Here is a 26397-nt window from a genome sequence, read left to right on the forward strand (position 1 = left end):
TGCTTTTCTCACGGCTTTCCGGAAAGTCTTCGACGAACCCGGATGGAAGACCTCATCTGCATCATCGTTGCTACGCCTCCGTCAGGAGAGTCTCACCGTGGGCCAATATGCCATACGGTTCCGTACCCTTGCCTCGGAGCTGGCCTGGGATAACGACGCTCTGGTTTCCGTCTTCTGGGAGGGTCTGTCCGGCCGTATTAAAGATGAACTTGCCGGTCGGGACATTCCTACCACTCTCGATGACTTAATAACTCTTGCCACCCGGATTGACCTACGGTTCCAGGAGCGTGCCAGAGAGGTCACCCGTGAGAGGAGGTTACCACGTCTAGCTCCTACTTTTCAGAAACCCGTCACTCCTTCTGTCTCTAACCAGGTACACCCTCCTGAGCCTATGCAGGTCGACCAGACCAAGATGGTCAAGACCCGTCAGGACTTACGCCGTGCCGAGGGGACCTGCTTCTACTGTGGCAGTAAGGAGCACCGGATCCGTGCCTGCCCGGAGAGGTCGGGAAACGCCTGTGTCTAGGTTCGCTCAGAGAGGTCCACCTAGACAAGAATAAATCCTCTCCATCCCTGCTGTTGTCAGTTTCAATCGTCTATGGGGAGAACCGTTATTTCGAACTAGCCCAACTGGACTCTGGAGCAGCCGGGAATCTTATTTCACAGTCCCTGGTAGAGAAATACCGCATCCCCACCAAACCTCTGGCTGTACCCTTGTCTGTGGCTGCCGTGGATGGGGGGCTCTTACCACGCCCCATTCAACTCATCACCGAATCCATTACTCTGCAGGTGGGAATGCTGCATTCTGAAAGTATCTCCTTTCATGTTCTGCCTGGACTCTCTCACGCCCTCTTGCTAGGTCTGCCTTGGCTCCAGAAACATGCACCCGTGCTTGACTGGCAAACCGGAGAAGTCCTTCGCTGGGGACAAGACTGTCATAAGACCTGCCTGGTTCCCGTCCATCCCGTCCGTCCCTCTCCTACCCCAGCTAATCTACCTGGACTTCCAATTCCTTATTGGTCTTATGCTGATGTCTTTAATAAAAAGGAGGCAGAGACATTACCCCCTCATAGACCATACGACTGTCCCATCGACCTGTTACCCGGTACTACTCCTCCCCGTGGGCGTATTTATCCTTTATCCGCTGCTGAGACCCGGTCGATGTCCGAATATATTGAGGAGAATCTGGCCAGGGGATTCATCCGGAAATCTACCTCCCCGGCGGGAGCAGGCTTCTTTTTCGTCAAAAAGAAGGACGGCTCTCTCCGTCCCTGTATAGACTATAGAGGCCTAAACCAGATCACGGTGAAGAATAAGTACCCCCTTCCGCTCATTCCAGAATTATTTGATCGTCTGAGGGGGGCTAGAATCTTCACCAAACTAGACCTCCGTGGGGCGTACAACCTGGTTCGTATCCGTCAAGGGGATGAATGGAAGACGGCATTCAACACCCGGGACGGCCACTATGAATACCTGGTAATGCCCTTTGGTCTCTGTAACGCTCCTGCCGTCTTTCAAGAGTTGGTCAATGACATCTTCCGGGACCTTCTCTACTCCTGCGTAGTGGTGTACCTGGACGACATCTTGGTCTTCTCTCCGGATCTCCAGACTCACCGGAGGGACGTTCGTCAGGTCCTGCTCAGGCTCAGGCAGAATCACCTCTTCGCTAAATACGAGAAGTGCCTCTTTGAGCAGACCTCACTTCCGTTTTTGGGCTACATTATTTCTCAGACCGGCCTACGAATGGATCCAGAGAAACTGTCTGCCATCGAGAAATGGCCCCGACCGGAGGGGTTGAAGGCCATTCAGCGGTTCCTGGGCTTCGCCAACTACTACCGCCTCTTCATACCACACTTCTCTTCCCGGACTGCCCCAATTTCCGCGCTCACCCGTAAGGGTACTAATCCCAAAGAGTGGCCGCCCGAAGCAGAAGAAGCCTTTCTTTCCTTAAAACAGGCCTTCTCTTCCGCCCCGGTGCTGCATCGCCTGGACGGCAACAAGCAGTTCTTCCTGGAAGTGGACGCCTCCTCCTCTGGAGCTGGAGCAGTACTTACTCAAAAATCTTCTTCCGGGAGGATGGTAACTTGCGGCTTCTTCTCTAAACTCTTCTCCTCCTCAGAGCGCAATTATTCCATAGGAGATCGAGAGTTATTGGCCATCAAACTGGCATTGGAGGAGTGGCGTTACCTGCTTGAGGGGGCTCTTCACCCGGTAATAATTTACACTGACCACAAGAACTTGGCTTACCTCCAGCATGCCCAGAGACTTAACCCACGCCAAGCCCGGTGGTCCTTGTTTTTTGCTCGTTTTGATTTTGTCCTTCATTTTCGCCCGGCTGACAAAAACGTCAAGGCGGACGCCTTGTCTCGATCCTTTCTGGTATCTGATCTCGAGGAAGATCCGAAACACATCATCGATCCCGCCAGAGTAATGCAGGTGGCTCCCGTGAGTCTAAATCGTCTCCCTCCCGGAAAGACGTTCGTATCAGTACCTGATCGGGAGAAGATCCTTCACTGGGGTCACTCGTCTAAACTGGCTGGCCACGCTGGTCAGAAGAAGACCCTCCAGCTTATTTCCCGGCACTACTGGTGGCCTACCCTGCACAAGGATGTAATAGACTTTGTTTCTGCCTGTGTGTCCTGCGCCCGCAACAAGGTTCCGAGACATCTGCCAGCCGGTCGCCTCCTTCCGCTCCCAGTACCTGCTGCCCCCTGGCAGCATATTGCAATGGACTTCATAACTGACCTCCCACTCTCTGCCGGTTGTACGGTCATTTGGGTGGTCGCTGACCGCTTCTCCAAGATGGCTCATTTCGTTCCCCTGCCAGGCCTCCCGTCTGCACCCGAGCTAGCTAGAGACTTTATTCGTCACATCTTCCGTCTTCATGGCCTGCCCCTCCACATCGTGTCGGATCGTGGGGTACAGTTCACCTCACGCTTCTGGAGAGCCACTTGTAAACTACTAGACGTCACCCTGGACTTCTCTTCCGCTTACCACCCACAGTCCAATGGTCAAGTGGAGCGGATCAATCAGAACCTGACCAGTTACCTCCGGCACTTCGTTAATGCCCACCATTCTGACTGGGTGGATCTCCTACCATGGGCCGAGTTCTCTTACAATAATCACGAGAGCGAATCCTCCTCCAAATCCCCGTTTTTTGTAGTCTTTGGTCAGCATCCTCGGATTCCTTTTCCTGTCTCCACCTCGGTGGACAACCCGGCTGCGGAATCTCTCGTTAGCAAATTTTCCTCCATTTGGGAGAGTACCCGATCCGCACTCCTTCAGTCGTCCGAGCGGATGAAAAGACACGCTGACAAAAAACGCCTGGATCCTCCTCAATTTCGTCCAGGAGATAAGGTCTGGCTCTCATCTAAATATGTTCGACTCAAGATACCCTCTTACAAGTTAGGACCTCGGTTCATCGGACCTCTGGAGGTCACCAGTCAGATCAACCCGGTGGCCTATAAATTGAAACTCCCGGCCACTTACGGATCCCTAACTCCTTCCATGTATCTCTCCTCAAACCTGTGGTACTTAACTCTTTTTCCAAGTCTACAGGTACGCCTCCTGCTCCGGTTTCTGCTGAGGACGAGTTTGAGGTAGAGAACATTCTTGCCACCAAAAGGGTAAGAGGAAAGACCTTTTTTCTGGTAGATTGGAAGGGGTTTGGTCCTGAGGAGAGAACGTGGGAGCCCCGGGAGAACATCCATGCCCCTCTCATCCTAGCTAAATTTCTGTCTGGCCTAAAAAAGGGGGGGCCTAAAGGGGGGGGTACTGTAGTGCCGGCGTCCCTGCCCTCTGCTAGGCAGGGACGCTGCTCCCCTCACCGCTCTGCCCCGTGCCCGGCGTCCCTCTCCCGCTCTGCTGTCAGCGCGCGCTCCTTCCCGGCGTCCTCCTCCCGCTCTGCTCTCAGCGCGCGCTCCTTCCCGGCCCCTGTGCTTAGGGCGCGCGCGCTCCCCTCCTCTTAAAGGGGCCGCGCGCGCCGTCCTAAGGAGTCCCCGGCCAATGGCCGGAGGACTTCATCATATATAAGGCACCTCCTCCAAAATGGAGGTGCCCGAGCAATGTTGTTTGCACCTGTGTCTCACCTGTGCTTCAGCCCTCAGGTCCCGTTGCCAGTTACCTGCCAGTTACCTGTCAGATTCCTGCCTGATTACTTGCTACCTGTCTGCTAGTCTGAGGTCCGACGGTCTGCCTTACTACTCCTGTCAGTCTGTCTAAGGACCAGCCTGCCCGCTCACCTGGGAGCGCACCTCAGCTACCTGCCTGCTTGCCTGAGGTCCGACGGTCTGCCTTACAACTCCGGTCAGTCTGTCTATGGACCAGCTTGCCCGCTCACCTGGGAGCGCTTCTCCGTTTCCTGCCTGCTTGCCAGCCCGGAGGCTCCGCTGTCACGTGCTGTGACCACCAGCTACTCCAGACTCTTGCCCGCTCACCTGGGAGCGCTTCTCCGTTACCTGCCTGCTTGCCAGCCCGGAGGCTCCGCTGTCACGTGCTGTGACCACCAGCTACTCCAGACTCTTGCCCGCTCACCTGGGAGCGCTTCTCCGCTACCTGCCTGCTTGCCTGCCCGGAGGCTCCGCTGTCACGTGCTGTGACCACCTGCTATTCCTGAGACTCTTGCCCGCTCACCTGGGAGCGCTTCTCCGTTACCTGCCTGCTTGCCTACCTGGAGGCTCCGCCGTCACGTGCTGTGACCACCTGCTATTCCAGAGACTCTCGCTTGCTCACCTGGGAGCACACATTCTTCATCTGCCTTGCTAGCCTACCTGGAGGTTCAGCCATCACAGGTCGTACCTACCCTTTATCCAGAGACTGCCCCGATCACTTGCCGTGTCCTCCTGCCCGTACACTCAGAGACTGTCCTGGTCACCTCCTGTGACTACCTGCCTGGTCGCCACCCGCTCCCTTACAAGGACCGCCCCCTTGTATTGTAGCCCAGAGGTTCCGCCTCCCAGACCCGTTACACTCAGCAACCGCAGGATGACATCAAGTGACCTACAAAAGGAATGGCAAATGGCAGCTGGGGTGAAGTGCACGGCAAGAACAGTTCATAACAGGCTCCTAGAGGCCTCAAGTCATGTAAAGCTAGAAAAAAGCCTTTCATCAATGAGAAGCAAAGGAGAGCCAGGCTGAAGTTTGCCAAAGACCATAAGGATTGGACCATAGAGGACTGGAGTAAGGTAATCTTCTCTGATTAGTCTAATTTTCAGCTTTGCCCAACACCTGGTCGTCTAATGGTTAGACGGAGACCTGGAGAGGCATACAAGCCACAGTGTCTTGCACATACTGTGAAATTTGGTGGAGTATCGGTGATGATCTGGGATTGCTTCAGCAAGGCTGGAATTGGGCCGGTTAATCTTTACGAAGGACGTATGAATCAAGCCGCATACAAGGTTATCCTTGAAAAACACTTGCTTCCTTCTGCTCAGGCAATGTTCTCCAACTCTGAGGACTGTTTTATTCCAGCAGGACAATGATTGACTTAGCTGTGTGGCATGGGGCAATGTGTGGATGAAGGAGCACCACATCACGACCCTGTCAAAGCCAGTCCAATCTCCAGACCTAAACCCCATTGCAAACCTCTGGAATGTAATCAAGAGGAAGATGGATGAAGTCACAAGCCATCAAACAAAGAAGAACTGCTTACATTTTTGTGCCAGGAGTGGCATAAGGTCACCCAAAAGCAGCGTGAAAGACTGGGGGAAAGCATGCCAAGACGCATGAAAGCTGTGATTAAAAATCATGGTTATTCCACCAAATATTGATTTCTGAACTCTTCCTGAGTTAAAACATGAGTATTGCTGTTTCTAAATGAATAAGAACTTGTTTTCTTGGCATTATTTGAGGTCTGAAAGCAGTTTCTTTTTTATTATTTTGACGATTTCTCATTTCCTGCAAATAAATACAAAATTTTTAGCTTTGAATTTCAGAGACATGTTGTCAGTAGTTTATAGAATAAAACAACAATGTACATTTTACTTAAAAATATACCTATAAAGAGAAAAATCAGAGAAAATGAAAATTTTGCAGTGGTCTCTTAATTTTTGCCAGAGCTGTATATATACACACACACACGAGCAGGTTTGGACTTACAGCAGCAACAAGGATAAGTACATTTGGATGCTACTGATTCGTGTGAACTTTTGTCAAATTAGAAATTGTCACCAGAAACTATAAATGTTACACACATGTGACTTTTCCATAAAGAAGTCCTGTTGCCAGGTTTTATAATACAAATTACATAAGATATTAAATAAATATTATATCCAATGAAGCTGTTGTACTTATTTTGAAAATCAATGTCAGAATTGTTATTTAATATTTTATCAAAGATACTACAATATGAATTTTATGATTCCAGCCTTAAGCTTATTATAATACCAGTTGGGAAAAAAAAACTACAAAGAATTTTTCCTTGAAAGAGTGGTCTCAAAAAAGGCTATTATGTCATATTCTGAATAATCGAAAAATGTATGGCCAGGTTCAACAACTCAATAACCACTAGGGGGAGACAACTCAATAACCACTAGGGGGAGACAACTCAATAACCACTAGGGGGAGACAACTCAATAACCGCTAGGGGGAGACAACTCAATAACCGCTAGGGGGAGACAACTCAATAACCACTAGGGGGAGACAACTCAATAACCACTAGGGGGAGACAACTCAATAACCGCTAGGGGGAGACAACTCAATAACCGCTAGGGGGAGACAACTCAATAACCGCTAGGGGGAGACAACTCAACCACTAGGGGGAGACAACTCAATAACCACTAGGGGGAGACAACTCAATAACCGCTAGGGGGAGACAACTCAATAACCGCTAGGGGGAGACAACTCAATAACCGCTAGGGGGAGACAACTCAACCACTAGGGGGAGACAACTCAATAACCGCTAGGGGGAGACAACTCAATAACCGCTAGGGGGAGACAACTCAACCACTAGGGGGAGACAACTCAATAACCGCTAGGGGGAGACAACTCAATAACCACTAGGGGGAAACAACTCAATAACCACTAGGGGGAGACAACTCATTAACCGCTAGGGGGAGACAACTCAATAACCACTAGGGGGAGACAACTCAATAACCACTAGGGGGAGACAACTCAATAACCGCTAGGGGGAGACAACTCATTAACCGCTAGGGGGAGACAACTCAATAACCACTAGGGGGCGACAACTCAATAACCGCTAGGGGGAGACAACCCAATAACCGCTAGGGGGAGACAACTCAATAACCGCTAGGGGGAGACAACTCAATAACCGCTAGGGGGAGACAACTCAATAACCGCTAGGGGGAGACAACTCAATAACCGCTAGGGGGAGACAACTCAATAACCACTAGGGGGAGACAACTCAATAACCACTAGGGGGAGACAACTCAATAACCACTAGGGGGAGACAACTCATTAACCACTAGGGGGAGACAACTCAATAACCACTAGGGGGAGACAACTCAATAACCACTAGGGGGAGACAACTCAATAACCACTAGGGGGAGACAACTCATTAACCGCTAGGGGGAGACAACTCATTAACCGCTAGGGGGAGACAACTCATTAACCGCTAGGGGGAGACAACTCAATAACCACTAGGGGGAGACAACTCAATAACCACTAGGGGGAGACAACTCAATAACCACTAGGGGGAGACAACTCAATAACCACTAGGGGGAGACAACTCAATAACCACTAGGGGGAGACAACTCATTAACCACTAGGGGGAGACAACTCATTAACCGCTAGGGGGAGACAACTCATTAACCGCTAGGGGGAGACAACTCATTAACCACTAGGGGGAGACAACTCAATAACCACTAGGGGGAGACAACTCAATAACCACTAGGGGGAGACAACTCAATAACCACTAGGGGGAGACAACTCAATAACCACTAGCGGGAGACAACTCAATAACCACTAGGGGGAGACAACTCAATAACCACTAGGGGGAGACAACTCAATAACCACTAGGGGGAGACAACTCAATAACCACTAGGGGGAGACAGTGTTCTTTGTGTTTCAAATAGAGTTTTATCTTATAATACATTTATCTCTTTGTTGCATTCTTTCAAGGATTGCCCCCATATATTTCTTCATGCAAACTGGTGTTGAGATATCTTCCAGAAGACAGTGTCTGACAAAAACCTTCAAACAACTCTTGAATTTATGGTGATTCATATTCTTCTGAATAGAATATGAAATATATATATTTGGGTGTGTAATATCATGAATTTTGGAGTGTTACATATTTATTCACCCCATTAGGGGGAGGTTTTGCCCTGTGCCTTTATATGGCCTAATATCTATTTCTATATGATACGTACCCTTACCGTTCTCGTAGGATACTGATTCAAGTTCATACATTTCCTCTTGTGAATTGTGACACCAACTTACCAAGGAATACAACATATCAATGTTTCCAGATTTTGATGAAATCGATAACCATTAGAATCTACATTTCCAGGATATCATCAGTGTTTTCTCTTACTCTGCAACACTTTTTAATCATTTTTATATTTTGTACTATGTCTGTAATAAAGCTTGAATGTTTCATATCTAATCTCTAGAGGAGTATTTTTTTATTTGAACGGTTTATTCAGGTTTAACAACTGTAACAACCAACATGAAAATTGTGAAAGGACAAGTTACTCAATGGTTGTCCATTAACCTAGTTCTATCTAATGTTACTCTTCTTATAGGTACATAATGGTATATCAGCAAACCTATAGAGCAGAGTCTAAGAAAATAAGCTAAAATTACTGTAGAAACATGGGGACATGCCATCAGGGCCAGATGCATCAGATTACTTTTCCATAGAGATAATGAGACCTCTTCTTGGTTCTAAACAATACTAAAGAGAGAGTAATGAGACAAGTAATGGACACGTTTTTCACTTGCCAATGGCATTTAAATACTTACATTTTTTTGTGGTTAAGAAATAGACTTTTTGGTAGGCTTGTAATGTAAAATGTCTTCTTCATATATATTTCCTTTTTTAAAAGGATTTTTTTTTTGCTTCACTCAAGGGAAATTTCTGCAGTCATGCTATGTAATTGCATATTGCGAATCATGACAGTAAGCAATTTGAATATTTGTGGTCATGTGCCAACTAAATTCTCACTTATTGCTCTCAATGTTTTATTGAAACGTGCGGGTTGAAATCTAGTCGGCACATGATGGAACTTGAATACACGTGGTCAAGTGATTGCCCATTCACACTGGAAATAGAGAGGAATCCTGACAGTGTGTACATTGCACACTGTCAAGATTTGGAAATCTGCAGCTACATATAGTAACTGCAGACATTTCTAAAGCTCAGAAAACCCCTTTAAGTTTTACCTTTGTGCTCTAAATGTTCTACACACTTTTGTGTCTTATTATACCTAAAGGTTCTCAATTTTTTTTTATCCTTGAAGCTCTGTCCTTTTGAGGCATGCATTTGCTGGAGGATTCATGTATCATACTTTGTATCTTAACAGAAGATAATTTTACATAAACTTTGCTGAAGAGTTTTGACTATATATGTTCTAAAATCCATTGTTTCGTAGACTGTGGCAAACAGTTCATCAAGACCAGGGATTTTCTCACCGGTATAGTGTAGTGCCCCGAGGGTTCGGTCGCTACAGAGGTATTGCATCTCACCCAGAGGTGTGATATCTCAGTTCCAGGTAAGGATGGAGTGTGGCTCAGGACCCTAACACCCACATGCACTACACCACATTTCCGGGGGACAGGGCGACCATGCTCCCAAGAGTGAACACAACTACCCCTGTTCCTGGCTGGAGTGGGGGGAGGGAACACCTAGAAAGGGGGAACCCGGTAGTGTGTGGGTGGGGAGAGTAGATCCTGGGTGCACTGATGAGAGAGGTATAAAAGGTGGGAGCCATCTTAGAGACAGTGTTCAGTCAGAGGGAAGAAGTGACAGAGCAGGGCCTCTGTGGAGCTCTGCTCCGGAGGCGGGCCTAGCCTGTGAGGCCCTGCCAGGACTGAGAAGAGAAAGTGGGAGAGAGCAGAGAGAGAGAAGGAGGCTGGGAGCAGAGGCTCTGCATGGGCTCTGCTCCGCAGGCAGGCTAAGTCTTAAGGCCTGGGCCTGGAGGAGAAGAAAGGAGAGGAGAGGAACGGAGGAGGCTCCAGGAATGGAGTGAAGGGACCCCAGGGGTGCAGACCGGCGAGCCACCACCGCACGCCCGCCGCTACCAGAGTAGGGGGGGGTCAGGCCAAGAAAGGGAACCGGATCCCTCATCTAGTGGAGGAGAGCAACTACCCTCAGCTAGTAACCGGAGGCCGTGGCATTGTACGTGTACGGCCCCTCACTACACCCGTTAGGAAGGCACCATATAGAGCCCAGGGAAACAGAACATACGTTTGCCCACCAAGGCCCGAGGCAGCTGGACAGAAATGTGGTCAATTGTGGGGTACGACAGGCCAGAGAAAGGACACACGAAGGGGGTCCTGAAAAGCATTCCAAAGGTACCTGGGAGATGGCCGAGCCCCTCACCTGGTGAGCACAGCGCGACGTGAGCAGCCATTACCTGCAGAAGTGGCTTGGAGTGTAAAACTGTGAGTAAAGACCCTGGACTGCATCACTGGACTCTGAGTCATTACTGTTGCTCCCGCGCACCATCACCCCCACCATCTGCACTCACTGCCCTGAGGCTATACTCCTCCCGTGGGGAGTTATACTACCCTCTGCTGCGCACACAACATCAGCCTCAGCGGTCTGCCCCGCAGCGGCGGTTCTCAGTGACCGCAATCCACGGGTGGCGTAGTCGGACACTTAAACATTACAAAACCAAAGAAACAGATCCGCCACTGGTTTGACCACCCTGAGCCACGGGACCGGGTCGCCGCCACGGAGACTACAACCCCCAGCATTGCACAGAGACCCGGCTCCGGGTATTCCCCTACACACACGGCCCAGGGGGCGCGTCAATAGGAGTCAGACACTTAAGAAATCCGGCAAGTCTGATGAGCAGCAGGTGCCAACTGCAGGTTATTCCTTTGGTACACTTCTTGCAATAGCTAAACTACAATTGATAACGCTACAACATTAGGTTTTGACGAATGTGCATCTATGATAACTAAAGCACTCGCAATATCTTCATCAACCTCAATATTCACCCCATAGAAGGAAACCATTCCAACTAACCTGCCTGTAGGTGCCATCCAGCAAAGTGTCTAGATTCTGAAGTGGAGCAGGTGTCTTATCTTTGAACCTTGTCAACAGCAGTTTTTGAATTGCACGAAATTGTACAGCACGTTCAGATAACAGCGTTTCATATTTCTCTGTATTCATTCGTAACTAGAAAAAAGAGAAACAATAATATATATTTACATATAAATAACCACAATTTACAGAGAACGTGTGACTTGCCATAAATATGGAAACATTTTTTATACCACTTGTCTCACGAATCTGCCATTATTTTTTTTTTCTTCCTGTGCCACATCGTTCTTGAATTTTGGCTCCCTTTCCCTGAATACAAATCTAGTCTTGTTAGCCAAGGGAGCGTGGTTCCCAAGGAAACTACAATAGAGAAGAGCTGAGGATCACACCCCCTTGGCTAATAAAAGATTTACATACAGGGAAGAGGGAGTCATATCTGAGGAATGGAGATAATAAGAAAAAGAAAACACCACCAAATCCAAGAGAACAACATTTAGACCATGAAAAATAATTGTTCCCAGTAGTTGTAACATTTTAATCCAAGATAAAATTTGAGGGAGATTGTGGGTTATTTATTGATAAACATATATCTCAAGTCAGAGATTGAATCCATATTTTATAGTACCAAACAATTGCAATTGTGATAAAAAGAGCAGAGAAAGCTAAGAAACAAAGATTAGAAAACAAAGTTCCTAAGTTAAAGGGAATCTGTCAGCAGGTTTTCGCTATGTAATCTGAGGACAGCATGAGGTAAGGGTTAAACACTGAACTCAGCGATGTGTCACATGTCCGGCTGTGTGGTGTTGTTTTCTAACACTAAAGGTTTAAACATCTTGTGATTAACATTGCTGTGACTAGCTGGATTTGTGCTTGCAAGTCTGACTCCGCCCCCTCCTGTGATTAGCAGCTCACTGTCTATGGACTGTGTACATAGGGAGTCTGGTGTGGGTGGGGTTATCTTCCTCAGCTCTGCTGCATTGCTAAATCTAAGAACTCTGATTGTGTCAGATCGACTAAACTAAGTGATACATCATTGGATTCAGGGTCTCTTTGCCTACATCATGGTGCTCTCGGATGAGGTAGTAAAAACCTGCTGACAGATTCCCTTTAAAGTACACTTATGCACTGTACGTAAATATTGCAGGAGAGTATTCAGAGCTGAATGTTATCAAAACTACAATATTCACACCTTAAATATATATTAGGAAGTCTTCTTCTAATAATAAGAAAGTAATAAGGAAACGGCAATTTCCGGAAACCAAGTGTGGAAAAATACGGACAGCAAATGTAACCTCCATACACACACAGAGATAATCCCATTAGTAAATAATATAATTCTGTGCTTTTACATGAGTTGGCAAGTCACCCAGAAATGATTTCCCAATGAGGACCAGAATACTATTTCTAATGAGCAAAGAATTTCAACTGGATTTCCTCTGGAAAATATGTGCCAGAAAGTAGTAAATGTTTTTAAATACATGACATTCCTCTGGTCAGGGCTAAAACAAAGATTTATGTTTTGTGGATAGCTGATAACCATTTTCACAAGCCCCAAACACACAGTGCAAGCAGCGCTCTAATATGTTTAAAATTTATTTTCCACCAGCCACTGCTCCTTCCGATCCTGAGTGCAGCATAAATCCAGCACACAATTTGCCAATAGCATGGGAGTTCTCCAGTTTACTGGACGCAGGGAAAACTAAATAGGAAACTGCTGGGTGGACAGAGTGATAAAACACTCATCATGTATGTATAAGGTTAAAATCAAATGCGGCTTTTACTTGGTAAAGCATAGGGTAGACAATGAGGAAAACATTTAAAAATATTAAATCTCAAATAATAAAAGTAAAACACTAAATTCATAGATTGAACATGAATGGTCGATATACTTTCAGACAACTTGATCTTTTATGAAAATGTATTTGCTAAATCGTCAATTCACAAATCACTTTATTTAAAAATGATGTTGTCTTGCCCCTGAAAAACCTTCAAAATCCTTCTAAAGTGCTAGCCCCTAGGTTTCTCCCCTCTTCATGACTTATTATCCACTGCCTGTTGTAAAGTGCCATCTGTCTACAGCAGAAGTGATACCAAGAGAAATTACAGAAAGTGGGAACAAAATTGCATACATGAATAACAGAAAGGTGTTTTTAGTATAAGGCAGTACAGTCCCAAATAGGCAATTAAAATAATCATTAACTTATGATGACTTCTACACCAGCATATGTGTTTGGTGCAATGGCACACTCCAACCCTTTGTGCTTGGTAGGAATTCACAGAAGCCAATAACAGATATAAAGAGTACGGTATTTTGCTTAGCCACACCAAGTTTAGTAAGGGGCAACTATTGTAAATCACTGAGCCTACTACAATGGTAGGCAGCTCTTTATTACTTTGTAAATTACCATCAATATACCTACTGGCATAAGAAAATCTCTCTCTGACAACAGAGACACCAAAACAAATTACAAGAATTAGAAAATGAGGTACAGATGGGGACATTCAGGTAAGAGGGGGCAAGCCACTGGTCAATGGCACATGCAATGCATGCTGGGATTTGAGGAAAGGGAGGTTCCAGCCACAATAGTGCTAGAAGAATACCCTTGAATAGAAATAAGGAGTGATGGATAAGATACAAAGTATAAGAATGAGGACAGTTCCTAGATATATTAGACTGGTTTGTGTGCCATAAGTGGATACCTTGTTGGACATGATGGTAACAAGACCAAGCTTTTCAACAGTTTTTGTGTGCATTATCTTACACTTGTTATAACCAAAAATGCCAAAGCCAGCAGTTCCAGGGATGATATGGTGCATTCTAGCTAGAATTTGCATAATATAGAAGCAAAGAGATTACAGAGATAGTCCCATTGGGACCAACCCTTCTCTTATGCTCTATCAAGGCACACAAAGAAGGACCCAACTCCATTACACAGAGCAAATGACAGCAACCACTCTGGCTTAACCTCAGTGCTATCAAGCATTGAATAGACTGCCAATAGGGGTGCATAAAAAGAGGGTTTAACAAGATGGGACAATCATTTTGGCTGTGACTTTCATGAAATTGATTAGAGAAAGTGTCATCAGAAAATAACCTATTGCTCAAATAAGGTTTCTAGGTTAAATGTATTGTAGAAAATATATATACACTGCTCAAAAAAATAAAGGGAACACTGAAATAACACATCCTAGATCTGAATGAATGAAATATTCTCATTGAATACTTTGTTCTGTACAAAGTTAAATGTGCTGACAACAAAATCACACAAAAATCATCAATGGAAATCAAATTTATTAACCAATGGAGGCCTGGATTTGGAGTCACCCCCAAAATTAAAGTGGAAAAACACACTACAGGCTGATTCAACTTTGATGTAATGTCCTTAAAACAAGTCAAAATGTGGCTCAGTATTGTGTGTGGCCTCCACGTGCCTGTATGACCTCCCTACAACGCCTGGGCATGCTCCTGATGAGGTTGCGGATGGTCTCCTGTGGGATCTCCTCCCAGACCTGGACTAAAGCATCCGCCAACTCCAGGACAGTCTGTGGTGCAACGTGACGTTGGTGGATGGAGCGAGACATGATGTCGCAGACGTGCTCAATCGGATTCAGGTCTGGGGAACGGGTGGGCCAGTCCATAGCTTCAATGCCTTCATCTTGCAGGAACTGCTAACACACTCCAGCCACATGAGGTCTGGCATTTTCCTGCACTAGGAGGAACCCAGGGCCAACCGCACCAGCATACGGTCTCACAAGGGGTCTGAGGATCTCATCTCGGTACCTAATGGCAGTCAGGCTACCTCTGGCGAGAACATGGAGTGCTATGCGGCCCTCCAAAGAAATGCCACCCCACACCATTACTGACCCACTTGCAGTATTACTTAGGATTAGTGTTGAGCGAGCATGCTCGATACGGCTCGGTACTCGCCTGAGCATCTCACTACTCGGGATGTTCGGCGAGCACCGAGCATTTCCGGGTTACTCGGGCGGGAGCTCGGGTCACCGCCCTGCACGTTTGGCGCTCTTTACAGAGCCAATGAACATGCAGGGATTGCCAGCCAGTCACTGTAATGCCGCAGCCATGTTGTTTGTGGGCATTACAGTGATTGGCTGGCGGCACAGCGTCACCTCGAGTATTTAAAACCGGGCGCCGCCATCTTGGACACAGTCGCTCTGGATCAGCCAGTGTAGGGTCAGTGCTGCTGAGCTAGGGAGAGATTTATATTCCGAAATAGTTAGTGTAGGGTCTGTAAAGCCTGCCAAATCAAACAAACAGTCCTTCTCAGGACTAATATCCATCCCAAATATAAGGCAGGCAGGCAGGCTGTATAGGAGACGCAGTGGTTATACCAACAAATGCTGCATTACAGTCCTGTGTGCTCCTGCTGGTCAAATTGCTAGACTTATTCCCCGATCTCAGGGGCCAGGAAAAATCCTTTTTTTTTAATCTAAATCCTGTATTTTTTTTTCCTCAGTCAGACTGTACAAATACACGTCTTATTAACCTTTTGGTATCCCCCCCCCCCCCAATAAAAAAAATGAGTGTGTCTGTGACTGTTCAGACACCAATATATCTGTTTAAAAGAGTCTGGTGTAGGCCAGATAACTAGAACTGTTGTTTTGCAGTTCCACGGGTCAAATCTATGTATTATCCTGCTTTTGGTATTTTTTCCGTAAAAAAAAAACAGTAATAGTGTCTCCCTGACCGTTCAGACACAAATATATCTGTTTAAAAGAGTCTGGTGTAGACCAGATAACTAGAACTGTGGTTTTGCAGTTCCACGGTTCAAATCTCTGTATTATCCACCTTTTTGCCTTTTTTACATAAAAAATAAAAAAATTGAGTGTCTCGCTCAGTGTTCAGACACAAATATATCGGTTTAAAAGATTCTGGTGTTGGCCAGAGAAATAGAACTGTGGTTTTTCTCTTCCACGGTTCTAATCTACTTTTTATTACCCTTTTTCGATTGATAGTGCGAGTGTAAGCTATTTTACTTCATTTACAATGGGCAAGGCGCGTGGCAAGGGACGTGGAACTGGACATTCTGGTGATTGTGCGTGTAGAGGACAGCATCAACGTCCACGTCCCACCGCAGCGTTCAATTGTCCATATCCCAGAGCTTTGAACGAAAGCGCAAATTCGCAGCCAACGCCCCACAGGCCACAGTCCTAAATTCGCACATTTCACGACTGCTTGCGTTGGAAATGCTGCCTTTTAGGCTGGTGCAGACAGAATCCTTCCGCAACCTTATGGTGGTGGCCGCCCCTCGGTACTCAGTCCCCAGCCGACACTATTTTGTCCGGTGTGCCATCCCTGCACTACACAAGCACGTATCCCAAAACATCTGCCATGCCCTCAACAACGCAGTTACTGGGAGAGTCCACCTGACAACGGACACGTGGACAAGTGCTTGTGGCCAGGGACGGTACATCTCCCTGACGGCACACTGGGTAAACATAGTGGAAGCCGAGACCCAGTCAGACCTTGGGACAGAACACATCCTCCCCACACCGAGGATTGCGGGCCCTATGTCAGTCAGAGTTGCCCCCACAGTGTATAGCTCCTGTGCATCATCCTCCTCCTCATGTTCAGCCTCCATCTCAGACATCACCACATCAGTTACAAGCTGGAAGCACTGCAGTACTGCCTCAGCCAAACGGCAACAGGCTGTGCTGAAACTCATAAGCTTAGGTGATAAACCTCACACTGCTTGTAAGTTGTGGACAGCTGTGAAAGAGCAGGCAGATCTGAGACCGCTGAACCTACATCCAGGCATGGTCGCGTGTGACAATGGCCGTAACCTGGTGGCGGCTCTGAGGCGAGGCGAGATCACACACGTACCATGCCTGGCTCATGTGCTTAACCTCGTGGTTCAGCGGTTTCTTAAATCGTACCCCGAGTTGCCAGATCTGCTCGTCAAAGTACGCAGCCTGTCAGCTCATTTTCGCAAGTCGGCTCCAGCTTCCGCCGCCCTTGCTGTGTTGCAGCAGCGTTTGCAGCTTCCGGCACACCGACTGGTGTGTGATGTCCCCACACGTTGGAACTCTACCCTCCACATGTTGCAAAGGATTTGTGAGCAGAAGAGAGCAGTTGTGGAGTACCAGCTGCAACAAGGCCGTCGATATTCAGGTCAGACTCCACACATAAGACCTCAGGAGTGGACCTGGATGTCTGACATATGTACCATCTTGACAAACTTTGAGGAGTGCACCAAAATGGTGAGTGGCGATGACGCCATCATTAGCGTCAGCATCCCACTTATCTGTCTTTTGCAACGATCTCTGCAGAGAATTAAAGAGGAGGCATTGCAGCCAGAGTATGATGAGATGGATCAAGAAGCCGTAATGGGCGATTACACACAGCCCAGCCTCATCTCATCCCAATGTGCATTGGGGGACAATGAGGGAGAGGAGGAGGAGGAGGAGGGAGGAGGATGAACAGGAGCTGGTATCATGCGCTGTAGACGGAAGTACCTGTACAACTGTCATACCGTCGGTTCAGCGTGGGTGGCCTGAGGACAGGGGGGAGGAGGAGGAGAGCATGGTCAGTCATCATCTTGGTGAGGGCACGGAAGTCTTGCCCGTTACCAGTCTGGCACGCATGGCTGACTTTGTTACGCTGCCTTAACTGTGACCCTCGCGTTGTCAAAATGTTGGGTGACAGTCATTACTGGTTGGTGACACTTTTAGACCCCCGCTACAAGGAGAACTTTCACTCTCTTATTCCTGAGGTGGAGAGGTCTACAAAAATGGGGCAGTACCAGAAGGCCCTTGCTGCAGAACTGTTAAAAAATTCCCATCTGAACACACTAGCGGCAGAGGTCACAGTTCGTTGACCAACCAAGGCGTACAGGCGAGAGAGACGCAACTCCAATCCAGCAGAGGCAGGGGAACACTGTCAACATTCTGGGACAGTTTTCTGAGACCCGCCCAGCTTACAGGCCATGAGGCGCAGGGTACTCTCACAAGCAGTGGAAAGTTTCAAAAGATGGAGAGGGAGTACCTTGCCAACCGTACCAGCGTCCTTCTGTGATTCCTCTGTGCCTTTTAATTATTGGGTATCCAAGCTGGAGACTTGGAATGAACTTGCTCTGTACACCTTGGAGGTCCTGGCCTGCCCTGCCGCTAGCGTGTTATCGGAGCGTGTTTTTAGTGCCGCTGGGGGAATTATAACTGATAAGCGCACTCGCCTGTCCACTGACAATGTTGACAAGCTGACCCTTATCAAAATGAACAAGGGCTGGATTGGGCCAGACTTCTCATCACCACCAAATGACAGCACAGTAACATAAAGTCAAATCCACTGTGTTATTTCGGGAGGAGTATTCCCATGCACCGCTTCACACCCACACATGGGTATACGCTTCCTCATTTCGGATGTTCTTCTCCTTATCCTCAGCCTCCAACACCACTATACCACCAGGGTGACCGTGGTCCGTGTTGCCAGCATTGCAAGTTACTCCGTACTAATTTTTGGCAGCTTTGGCTTGGAAGGCATAGGCAAAGACTATGGGAGACCCACTCCCCAATAATGGGAATAATGTTTTTAATATGCTGTACTGCATGGCTCTTGTAAGGGGCATTAAAACCATCTTGTTAAGCTACTGTGACCTCGACCACTCTTCCAAGGGGCATTAAAACCATCTTGTTAAGCTACTGTGACCTCCACTACTCTTCCAAGGGGCATTAAAACAGTCTTGTTAAGCTACTGTGACCTCCACCATTCTTCAAAGGGGCATTAAAACTGTCTTGTTAAGCTACTGTGACCTCCACCACTCTTCCAAGGGGCATTAAAACTGTCTTGCTAAGCTACTGTGACCTCCACCACTCTTCCATGGGGCATTAAAACCGTCTTGTTAAGCTACTGTGACCTCAACGTCTCTTCCAAGGGGCATTAAAACCGTCTTGTTAAGCTACTATGACCTCCACCACTTTTCCAAGCGGCAATAAAACCATCTTGTTAAGCTACTGTGACCTCCACGTCTTTTCCAAGGGGCATTAAAACCGTCTTGCTAAGCTACTGTGACCTCCACCACTCTTCCAAGGGGCATTAAAACTGTCTTGTTAAGCTACTGTGACCTCCACCACTCTTCCAAGGGGCATTAAAACCGTCTTGTTAAGCTACTGTGACCTCCACCACTCTTCCAAGAGGCATTAAAACCATCTTGTTAAGCTACTGTGACCTCCACCACTCTTCCAAGGGGCATTAAAACCGTCTTGTTAAGCTACTGTGACCTCCACCACTCTTCCAAGAGGCATTAAAACCGTCTTGTTAAGCTACTGTCACCTCCACAACTCTCCCAATGGGCATTAAAACCGTCTTGTTAAGCTACTGTGACCTCCACGTCTCTGCCAAGGGGCATTAAAACTGTCTTGTTAAGCTACTGTGACCTCCACCACTCTTCTAAGGGGCATTAAAACCGATTTGTTAAGCTACTGTGACCTCCACCACTCTTCCAAGGGGCATTAAAACCGTCTTGTTAAACCACTCTGACCTCCACGTCTCTTCCAAGGAGCATTAAAAGCATCTTGTTAAACCACTCTGAACTCCACAGCTCCTCCAAGGGGCATTGAAATGTTGTTTTTAATTAACTCTAACCTCCACGACTCTTCCAACGGGCATTGCATTTCCTCCTAATTTTAGTCAGCTTTTGCTTTTCAATGCATAGGCGAACACTAAGGGAGACCCACTCCCCAATAATGGGCAGAAGGTTTTTATTACGCTGTAATCCACGTCTGTTTCAAGGGGCATTGCAGTTCTCATAATTTTTGGAAAGCCTTCCATTCACTGCTCTTTCTCCTTTGCCACCACCTCATCCATCATTCATCACCTGAAGCTTTGTTTTAACGGGAGTCATAGCTTTGTTTTAATGGGAGTCATAGAACTGGGATAGTAGCAGGAAAACATCCAGCAATCCTCGGAGGAGGTAGGATATGCGCCAAAACGCTGACCACCTCAGGCCTAGCCGCTACTACATACATGCGCTTGCATTCCAAGGAACAGAAAGCTAAGCAGATGGATGGCCTCATGATCATGAATAATTTACTCGTTGTGTAGGAGGCAGACCACTGCTGCTGTCTACCTTCTGAACTTTGTGTTGAAGCCTGATTGACCCAGGACCCGCAATCCTCTATGTCTGGAGGACGTGTTGCATCCCAGTGTCCAACTGTGTCCCGGCTTCCACAATATTAACCCAGTGTGAAGACGTCAGTCAGATGGACCATCCCTGGCCACATTCACTTGTCCACGTGTTTGAGGTTAGGCTGTCCTTCAAATTGAGGCGGCTGGGGACCGCTTATGTACACCCTTCCGCACCCAGGCGACTGGGGACCATGTGTGGGCACCCGGCCGCAGGGCGGCTGGGGACCGAGTATGGACAATCGGCCGCCCCCTGGCGTCTGGGGACCAAGCGTGGACACCTGGCCGCCGGGCGGCTGGGGACTGAGTATGGATACCAGGCCGCCGACGCACCCATGACGTGGTGGCCAGATTCCGCCTCCACATGCCTAAAAGGCCCAATTTAAAGTGCAAGCAAGCAGTATGGTATTGCAGCCTGGAGGTGGGTGGGTGGCAGGCTGCATATTTGCGCTTGCATTGCAAGGAATGGGGGAGGTACAATTGAACACTGCCCTGGGACAAGGACTTGATTGGGGATAGTTGCAAGTCTGCATCTTCTGATGCGGCAAGGATCACTTCTGATGGGCACACTTTTAGGCAGTGACCTGGGTGTCAGAGATGCTTCCAGGGGTCTTCCCCATGCTGTTCACATGTCTTTTCAGCACTGTATGCATGTGTCACACAGCACATGGCCAGATAAGGTTGTAAAATGTTAAAATGACATTTCCCGGTGAATGCATTTGTCACGGTTGAAAGCAATACAAAAGTGCAAAAACGCATAAAAAATGCTACTTGTGAACATAGCCCAAGGTGTGGAGGAGTATTTTTGCTTTTGGTTATTTATTTTACCTTATACACAAGACTTTACCCTGGAAAGGATGTTCCTTAACATATTTCACAGGAAAACCGTTTCAGTTTCGTTTTTGAACGTTTTATTGTGAGCCCGTAAAAGTGGCTTAATACCTCTGACCACGTTGTTGACAGCAGTGGCCTTAGTGGTCAGAAATGCTTCCTGGGGCGATCCCAATGCTGTCCTCATGTCATTTGAGCACTGTCACTATCATGTTGGGCACTTTTTAGGCTTTCTACAGACTGCCGGGGGTGCCGCCGCAAAAATGCTCGGGTCTCCCATAGACTAACATTGGGCTCGTTGCTCGGGTTGAGTACCCGAGTATCACGGTGAGCTCGGCCCAAACTTCGAGCACCCGAGCATTTTAGTGCTCGCTCAACACTACTTAGGATAAAAGCCAAACAAGAATGTCAATTTGCAGACACAGTGTTTCGGGGTGTTGCCCCTCATCAGAGCAAAGTATGAGATCTGATTGAGTTCTCTTCCTCTCTTAAAAGACAATTTGGAAATTTAATTTCCACAGGAGCATGCATGGCTTATAAGTCTCCTCTCTCTGACATGCCAGGCCTGCTTTGTCACTCTCAGCAAGGAGAAACGTTACCCCTTAGACACCATTCTCAAAAAAGTTTAAATTCTTGGAATATTCATGCCTAGCTCAGAATATAACAAAATGGAAATAATATACCTCAAAGTGTTGGTCAATTAGCTCAAAGTATTCTTGCAGTGGAATAAGTCCAGAAAAAGAACTTGTAAAGTCTTTAATGCCTTGCTTCAGGAAATACTCTTCAAAGCGCATGATGAGCTCTTTGGTGATTAGCCATAGGTCCTCAAACCTTTCACTCTGGATCCTGTATCGTTCTAAAGGACAAGAACAGAATGAACGATACTGATTTGTAACAAACATTAGTTTACAATATCAAGGTAAGCAATTTAAACTAAATCTGAAAAGGAAAGGTATAATCTGTCTATTGCTTCCTTGTGTCAGGGAAGAAGTCCTTGCTGAGATGTTGAAGAGTGCCATGTTTGGGTCCTATAGTCCACAACAAGCCCAAAGTCTACTGCTTAGGAAAAAGAGCTGCTAGTATGTACATATGTAAGGAAATATGGTGCCCAATGTACACTGCTTGAGATAAGTGAGAGTGCATGAACACACCGCACCCAGATATTGTACTATCGCAATCGGCAGCACATCCTGCAAGTGGATCTTAGCCATTCACACTATAGGAAATGCAAGTTATAGGAAAAAGACATTCCACAATATCTTTAGTGAGCTAGACAGGAGATATTGGGATTGCTTATAAAACAGATGTGGCTAAGTAAAAAGGATCCCATGTATGATAGAAACATTAACAATGCACTTTTATTGAACTTGCTGATTCCTGTACAAAATTGCTGTGACTAAAACAATATATGCAGTATATATACTGGATGTGTAAATATATATATATATATATATATATATATACATATATATACATATACACACACATATATATACACACATACAGTATATATATTTTTTTTTTTTGAACAATGTATTTTCAACAAATAGGCTGAGATAAATAGCAGAACTTTCCACCCAATGTGATTATTCTCTTATTGAAGACTATGAAGCAAGATTAGAGGCACTGTTTGAATTTTATGGATTTTCCAGTACGCCAATAAGAAAGAGCAATTTTTGTATCAGCATCGTAGTAGAAATGTACCCATCAAAATGTATTTTCAAGCTTAAGTGGAAAACAGCAGTGTTTAATGTAGCGGCAAAAAGTCTCCTTGGCAGATCATGTCAGCTCCCCTGTGCACCATGGCATAATATGCGCCTGCGCTGAAAAACTGAGCAGGCTGTGTGTCTAACTGAGCGATACTAGTCATTATTCAGACAGCTGATGATGCTCCAACTTAGGGGGCAAAGCAAAGAGGAGGGGAGATCAAGTGATTGGCAGAAGAGACATCTGGCCATAAAATTACACTCCACTCTCTTTTGATTGTGGGACAGTTTGGCAGAGTGGGGGGGTCAGAAACAAAATTGAAAAAAAGTCTTATGGGATAGTTACTTCTATATCTTTTAAGCTGGCCAGACAAACCCTTTACGCATGCTTATCTCTTCCAAGACGGTATTTGGGCACACAAATATTTTTATTGAAGAATACTACTAATCAATATTCCAACTTATAAATATTCTGAATTATGCTTTTGTTAAAATTTGCCTCACTTACAGCATCATTTATAGAGAGTGGAAAAATATGTTGACTAGAACATTATTTCTTTAAATGTCTCTATGGTATCTGCTAAGATTTGATATACAAGGATCCATCGCATGTGTCATGGCTCACATAATACTTGAAGACATAATGGCAGTGTGAGTAGAGCTCTACTGAAATGCCAATTGTTTCATTACACATTTACTATTCACAGCAATATAAACACATCCAGCAAGTCTGGAGAAAAAAATGCTTTCACTTACGAGAAGTCTTAGAGGCAAGGAGTGTGACTTTTTGCCCGGCAAGTAATTGAAATCCTACAACGTTGACTTGGTCATCATCGCTACGTTCTACAAATTCTAAAAAGAGGAGTATGTTAAGAAAGTCATTGTAGAAACTACAAGATTCTGAGTAGCTACGACACTAAATACTTACCAGGAAACAGGTTGACCAGATTAACAGGAGGCTTGTTCGTGTCAATTGTCAGTTTGTGATTTGCTGCTTTTGATGGTTGAATAGGTAAACAAACAAGTCGTAATGGAAGTCGGAATTTACACTGAGCAACCCGAGAAACCCCTGTATAATGAGAATGAAAATGTCAGCAAGTATATTAGAGAGTAAAATGATACAAGATGAAAAAAACATGGTTGTTTTTTCCAAAAGCAGTATGACATATAGTACTGTGCAAAATTTTTTGGCAGGTGTGGAAAAAATGTTGCAAAGTAAAATAAGCTTTCTAAAATAGAAGTGTTATTAGTTTACTTTTATCATTAGCAAAATGCAAATTGAAGAAAAGAGAAATCTAAATCAAGTTAACATTTCGATATTTGGGGTGACCACACTTTGCCTTCCAAATAGCATCAATTCTTCTAGGTTTACGTGCACACAGTTTTTAAAGGTACTCAGCAGGGAGGTTGTTCCAAATATCTTAGAGAAAAAAGCACAGATCCTTCTGTCTCTTCATCTAATCCCAGACAGACTCAATAAGTTGAGATCAGGGCTCTGTGGAGGCGATATTAAAACTTTCAGGACTCCTTGTTCTTCTTTACTCTAAAGATAGTTCTTAATGGCATTGGCTGTAAGTTTAGGGTCATTATCCTGCTGCAAAATAAATTTGGAGCCAAGAGATACATCCATGATGGTGTTACATGATGGATAAGTATCCAAATATATTCTGCAGGAAGACAATAACCCCAAATATATTGCCAATACCATTAAGAACTGTCTTAAAAGTGAACAAAAACAAGGAGTGCTGGAAGTCATGCTATGGTCACCACAGACCCCTGATCTCAACATCATCGAGTGTGTCTAGGATTAGAAGAACAGACAGAAGAATCTGTGAAAGCCTACATCCACAGATCTGTGGTTAATTCTCCAAGGATGGCTATCCACATTACACAGCTGTTGGCCGAACGATGCTTCAGCCGATTGTTCAGCCGGCAACCATCTCAACTGACACTTCCATACACAGGAGCGCTCACTTGGCCAAGAACTCCTGTGATCTCGATGAGAAAACTGCAGACTGACATGTCGGCCGGCAGCTCATATCATGGAGAACAATATGATTGGATGTCAGATATCGAACATGCATGATTGACATATCTTCTGACCATCTGTCAGCCGGCATCCCCATAAATGTTAGACAATCAACCAAACCCTTCGATGTTGGAGGGTTCAGCCGACATCAGTCTAAAGTGTGTGGGGGCCTTAAAGGGGTTGTCCGTTCTAAATTGATAAGTCTGCAGTCACTCTGTGTGACTGCAGACTTACGGATCCCCCCAGGGCACACTAGATGGGCCTTGGCTGGGAATATGTATAAGGCATATGTACCCACCGGTCCCAGCTCAGAAACCGGTGAATCCCTGCAGCGCACAGTGTGTGTGCTGGGGGGATTCATAAGTCTGCAGTCACATAGAGTGACTGTAGACTTATCAATTTAGACCGGACAACCCCTTTAAGACGTTTGGAACAACTTACCTGCTGAGATGCTTCAACAACTGTGTATAAGTGTACTTAGATGAATTGATGATTTGATGCTATTTTGAAGGCAAAGTTTGGTCACACCAAATATTGATTTGATTTAACTTTCTCTTTTCTTCATCCACTTTCCAATTTGTTAACTGATGGAAAAAAAATAAACTTATAATATTTCTAGTTTTGAAAGTGTTCTTCCTTTGCAGAATTTTTCCCAAATTGTCTAAAGCCTTTTGCATGTTCATAGATTATTTGAAATATTGCAGCTCTGTCCTATTAACCTCGATGATATTGAGCTGCAGCAGCCATGTTTTGCTGATTCTGCACAAGCCAATTATGATAACCTTTTTAAAGGGATTATCCACAGCATAGGTTATAAATGTAAAATAAATCAGGGATAGACTGCTGGGACCCCAAGAGAACAAAAGTCTCAAACTCTATTGTGAATGGGGCATTAGTGTGCATGTGTGACCAGTGATTCATAAACTTCTCTGGATGTATGGGAGCAGCAGTGTGTATGTGACTCCAGCTCCAATAGACAGTGAGTGAAGCAGCGGTCACGCACTACATCTCCATTCTCACAAGGACCACGACAAGCATTCTTCTGCTTTGTGGGACTCCCAGCAATCAGATCTTCGTGGACAGGTGGAAAATGATCTTGGTAAAAACTTTATAAAAACCCCCAAAGGCTCAACTGATAGCGTGTGCCACATATTTATGTTGCAACAGCGGCTCCTTACAAACTCCCATTTACTATAGTCGAAAAGAAGGATAGAAATACTACAGACCCACATAGAAATTATCAATTGTCCCAATTATCTCATAGCAATTATACATGTATCTCCCACCCAAAAGATAAATGTAACTCGTGTGAAATCCCTTTAACAGGATCTGTAAGAACAGGACTGGATGCCATGAGGTCAGAAAAGTCCTAATACATTTGTTTGAAGCGAGAATGACTTTCACTAATTTCTCTTTATTGTACATGAAATGAGCTGTATAAATACAGAGAACGGACTTGTGCTGCTTATTAGAAATCTCAGGACTTAAATGTATATTTTAGCTCCGTTCTTCATATAAATGG

At 45.9% G+C, this 26397-nt stretch overlaps 1 protein-coding gene across 6 annotated transcripts in view; it reads right to left on the reverse strand.

The window, feature by feature from the left end:
• The window catches only part of BBS9 (Bardet-Biedl syndrome 9), a 590293-nt gene that overhangs the window by 170038 nt on the left and 393858 nt on the right, over nt 1-26397 (reverse strand). For all 6 annotated transcript variants that reach the window (XM_073678269.1, XM_073678271.1, XM_073678273.1 and 3 more), the window contains 4 exons: nt 23775-23915; nt 23603-23698; nt 21824-21996; nt 11153-11305 (listed from right to left, as the gene is read on the reverse strand). In XM_073678269.1, the coding sequence (XP_073534370.1) occupies nt 11153-11305; nt 21824-21996; nt 23603-23698; nt 23775-23915 (563 nt within the window). The remainder of the gene's footprint in view (nt 1-11152; nt 11306-21823; nt 21997-23602; nt 23699-23774; nt 23916-26397) is intronic.

Source organism: Phyllobates terribilis, unplaced genomic scaffold (assembly GCF_046119375.1).
Source record: "Phyllobates terribilis strain yellow unplaced genomic scaffold, ASM4611937v1 Scaffold_4__5_contigs__length_816908805, whole genome shotgun sequence".
NCBI classification, from domain to species: domain Eukaryota; kingdom Metazoa; phylum Chordata; class Amphibia; order Anura; family Dendrobatidae; genus Phyllobates; species Phyllobates terribilis.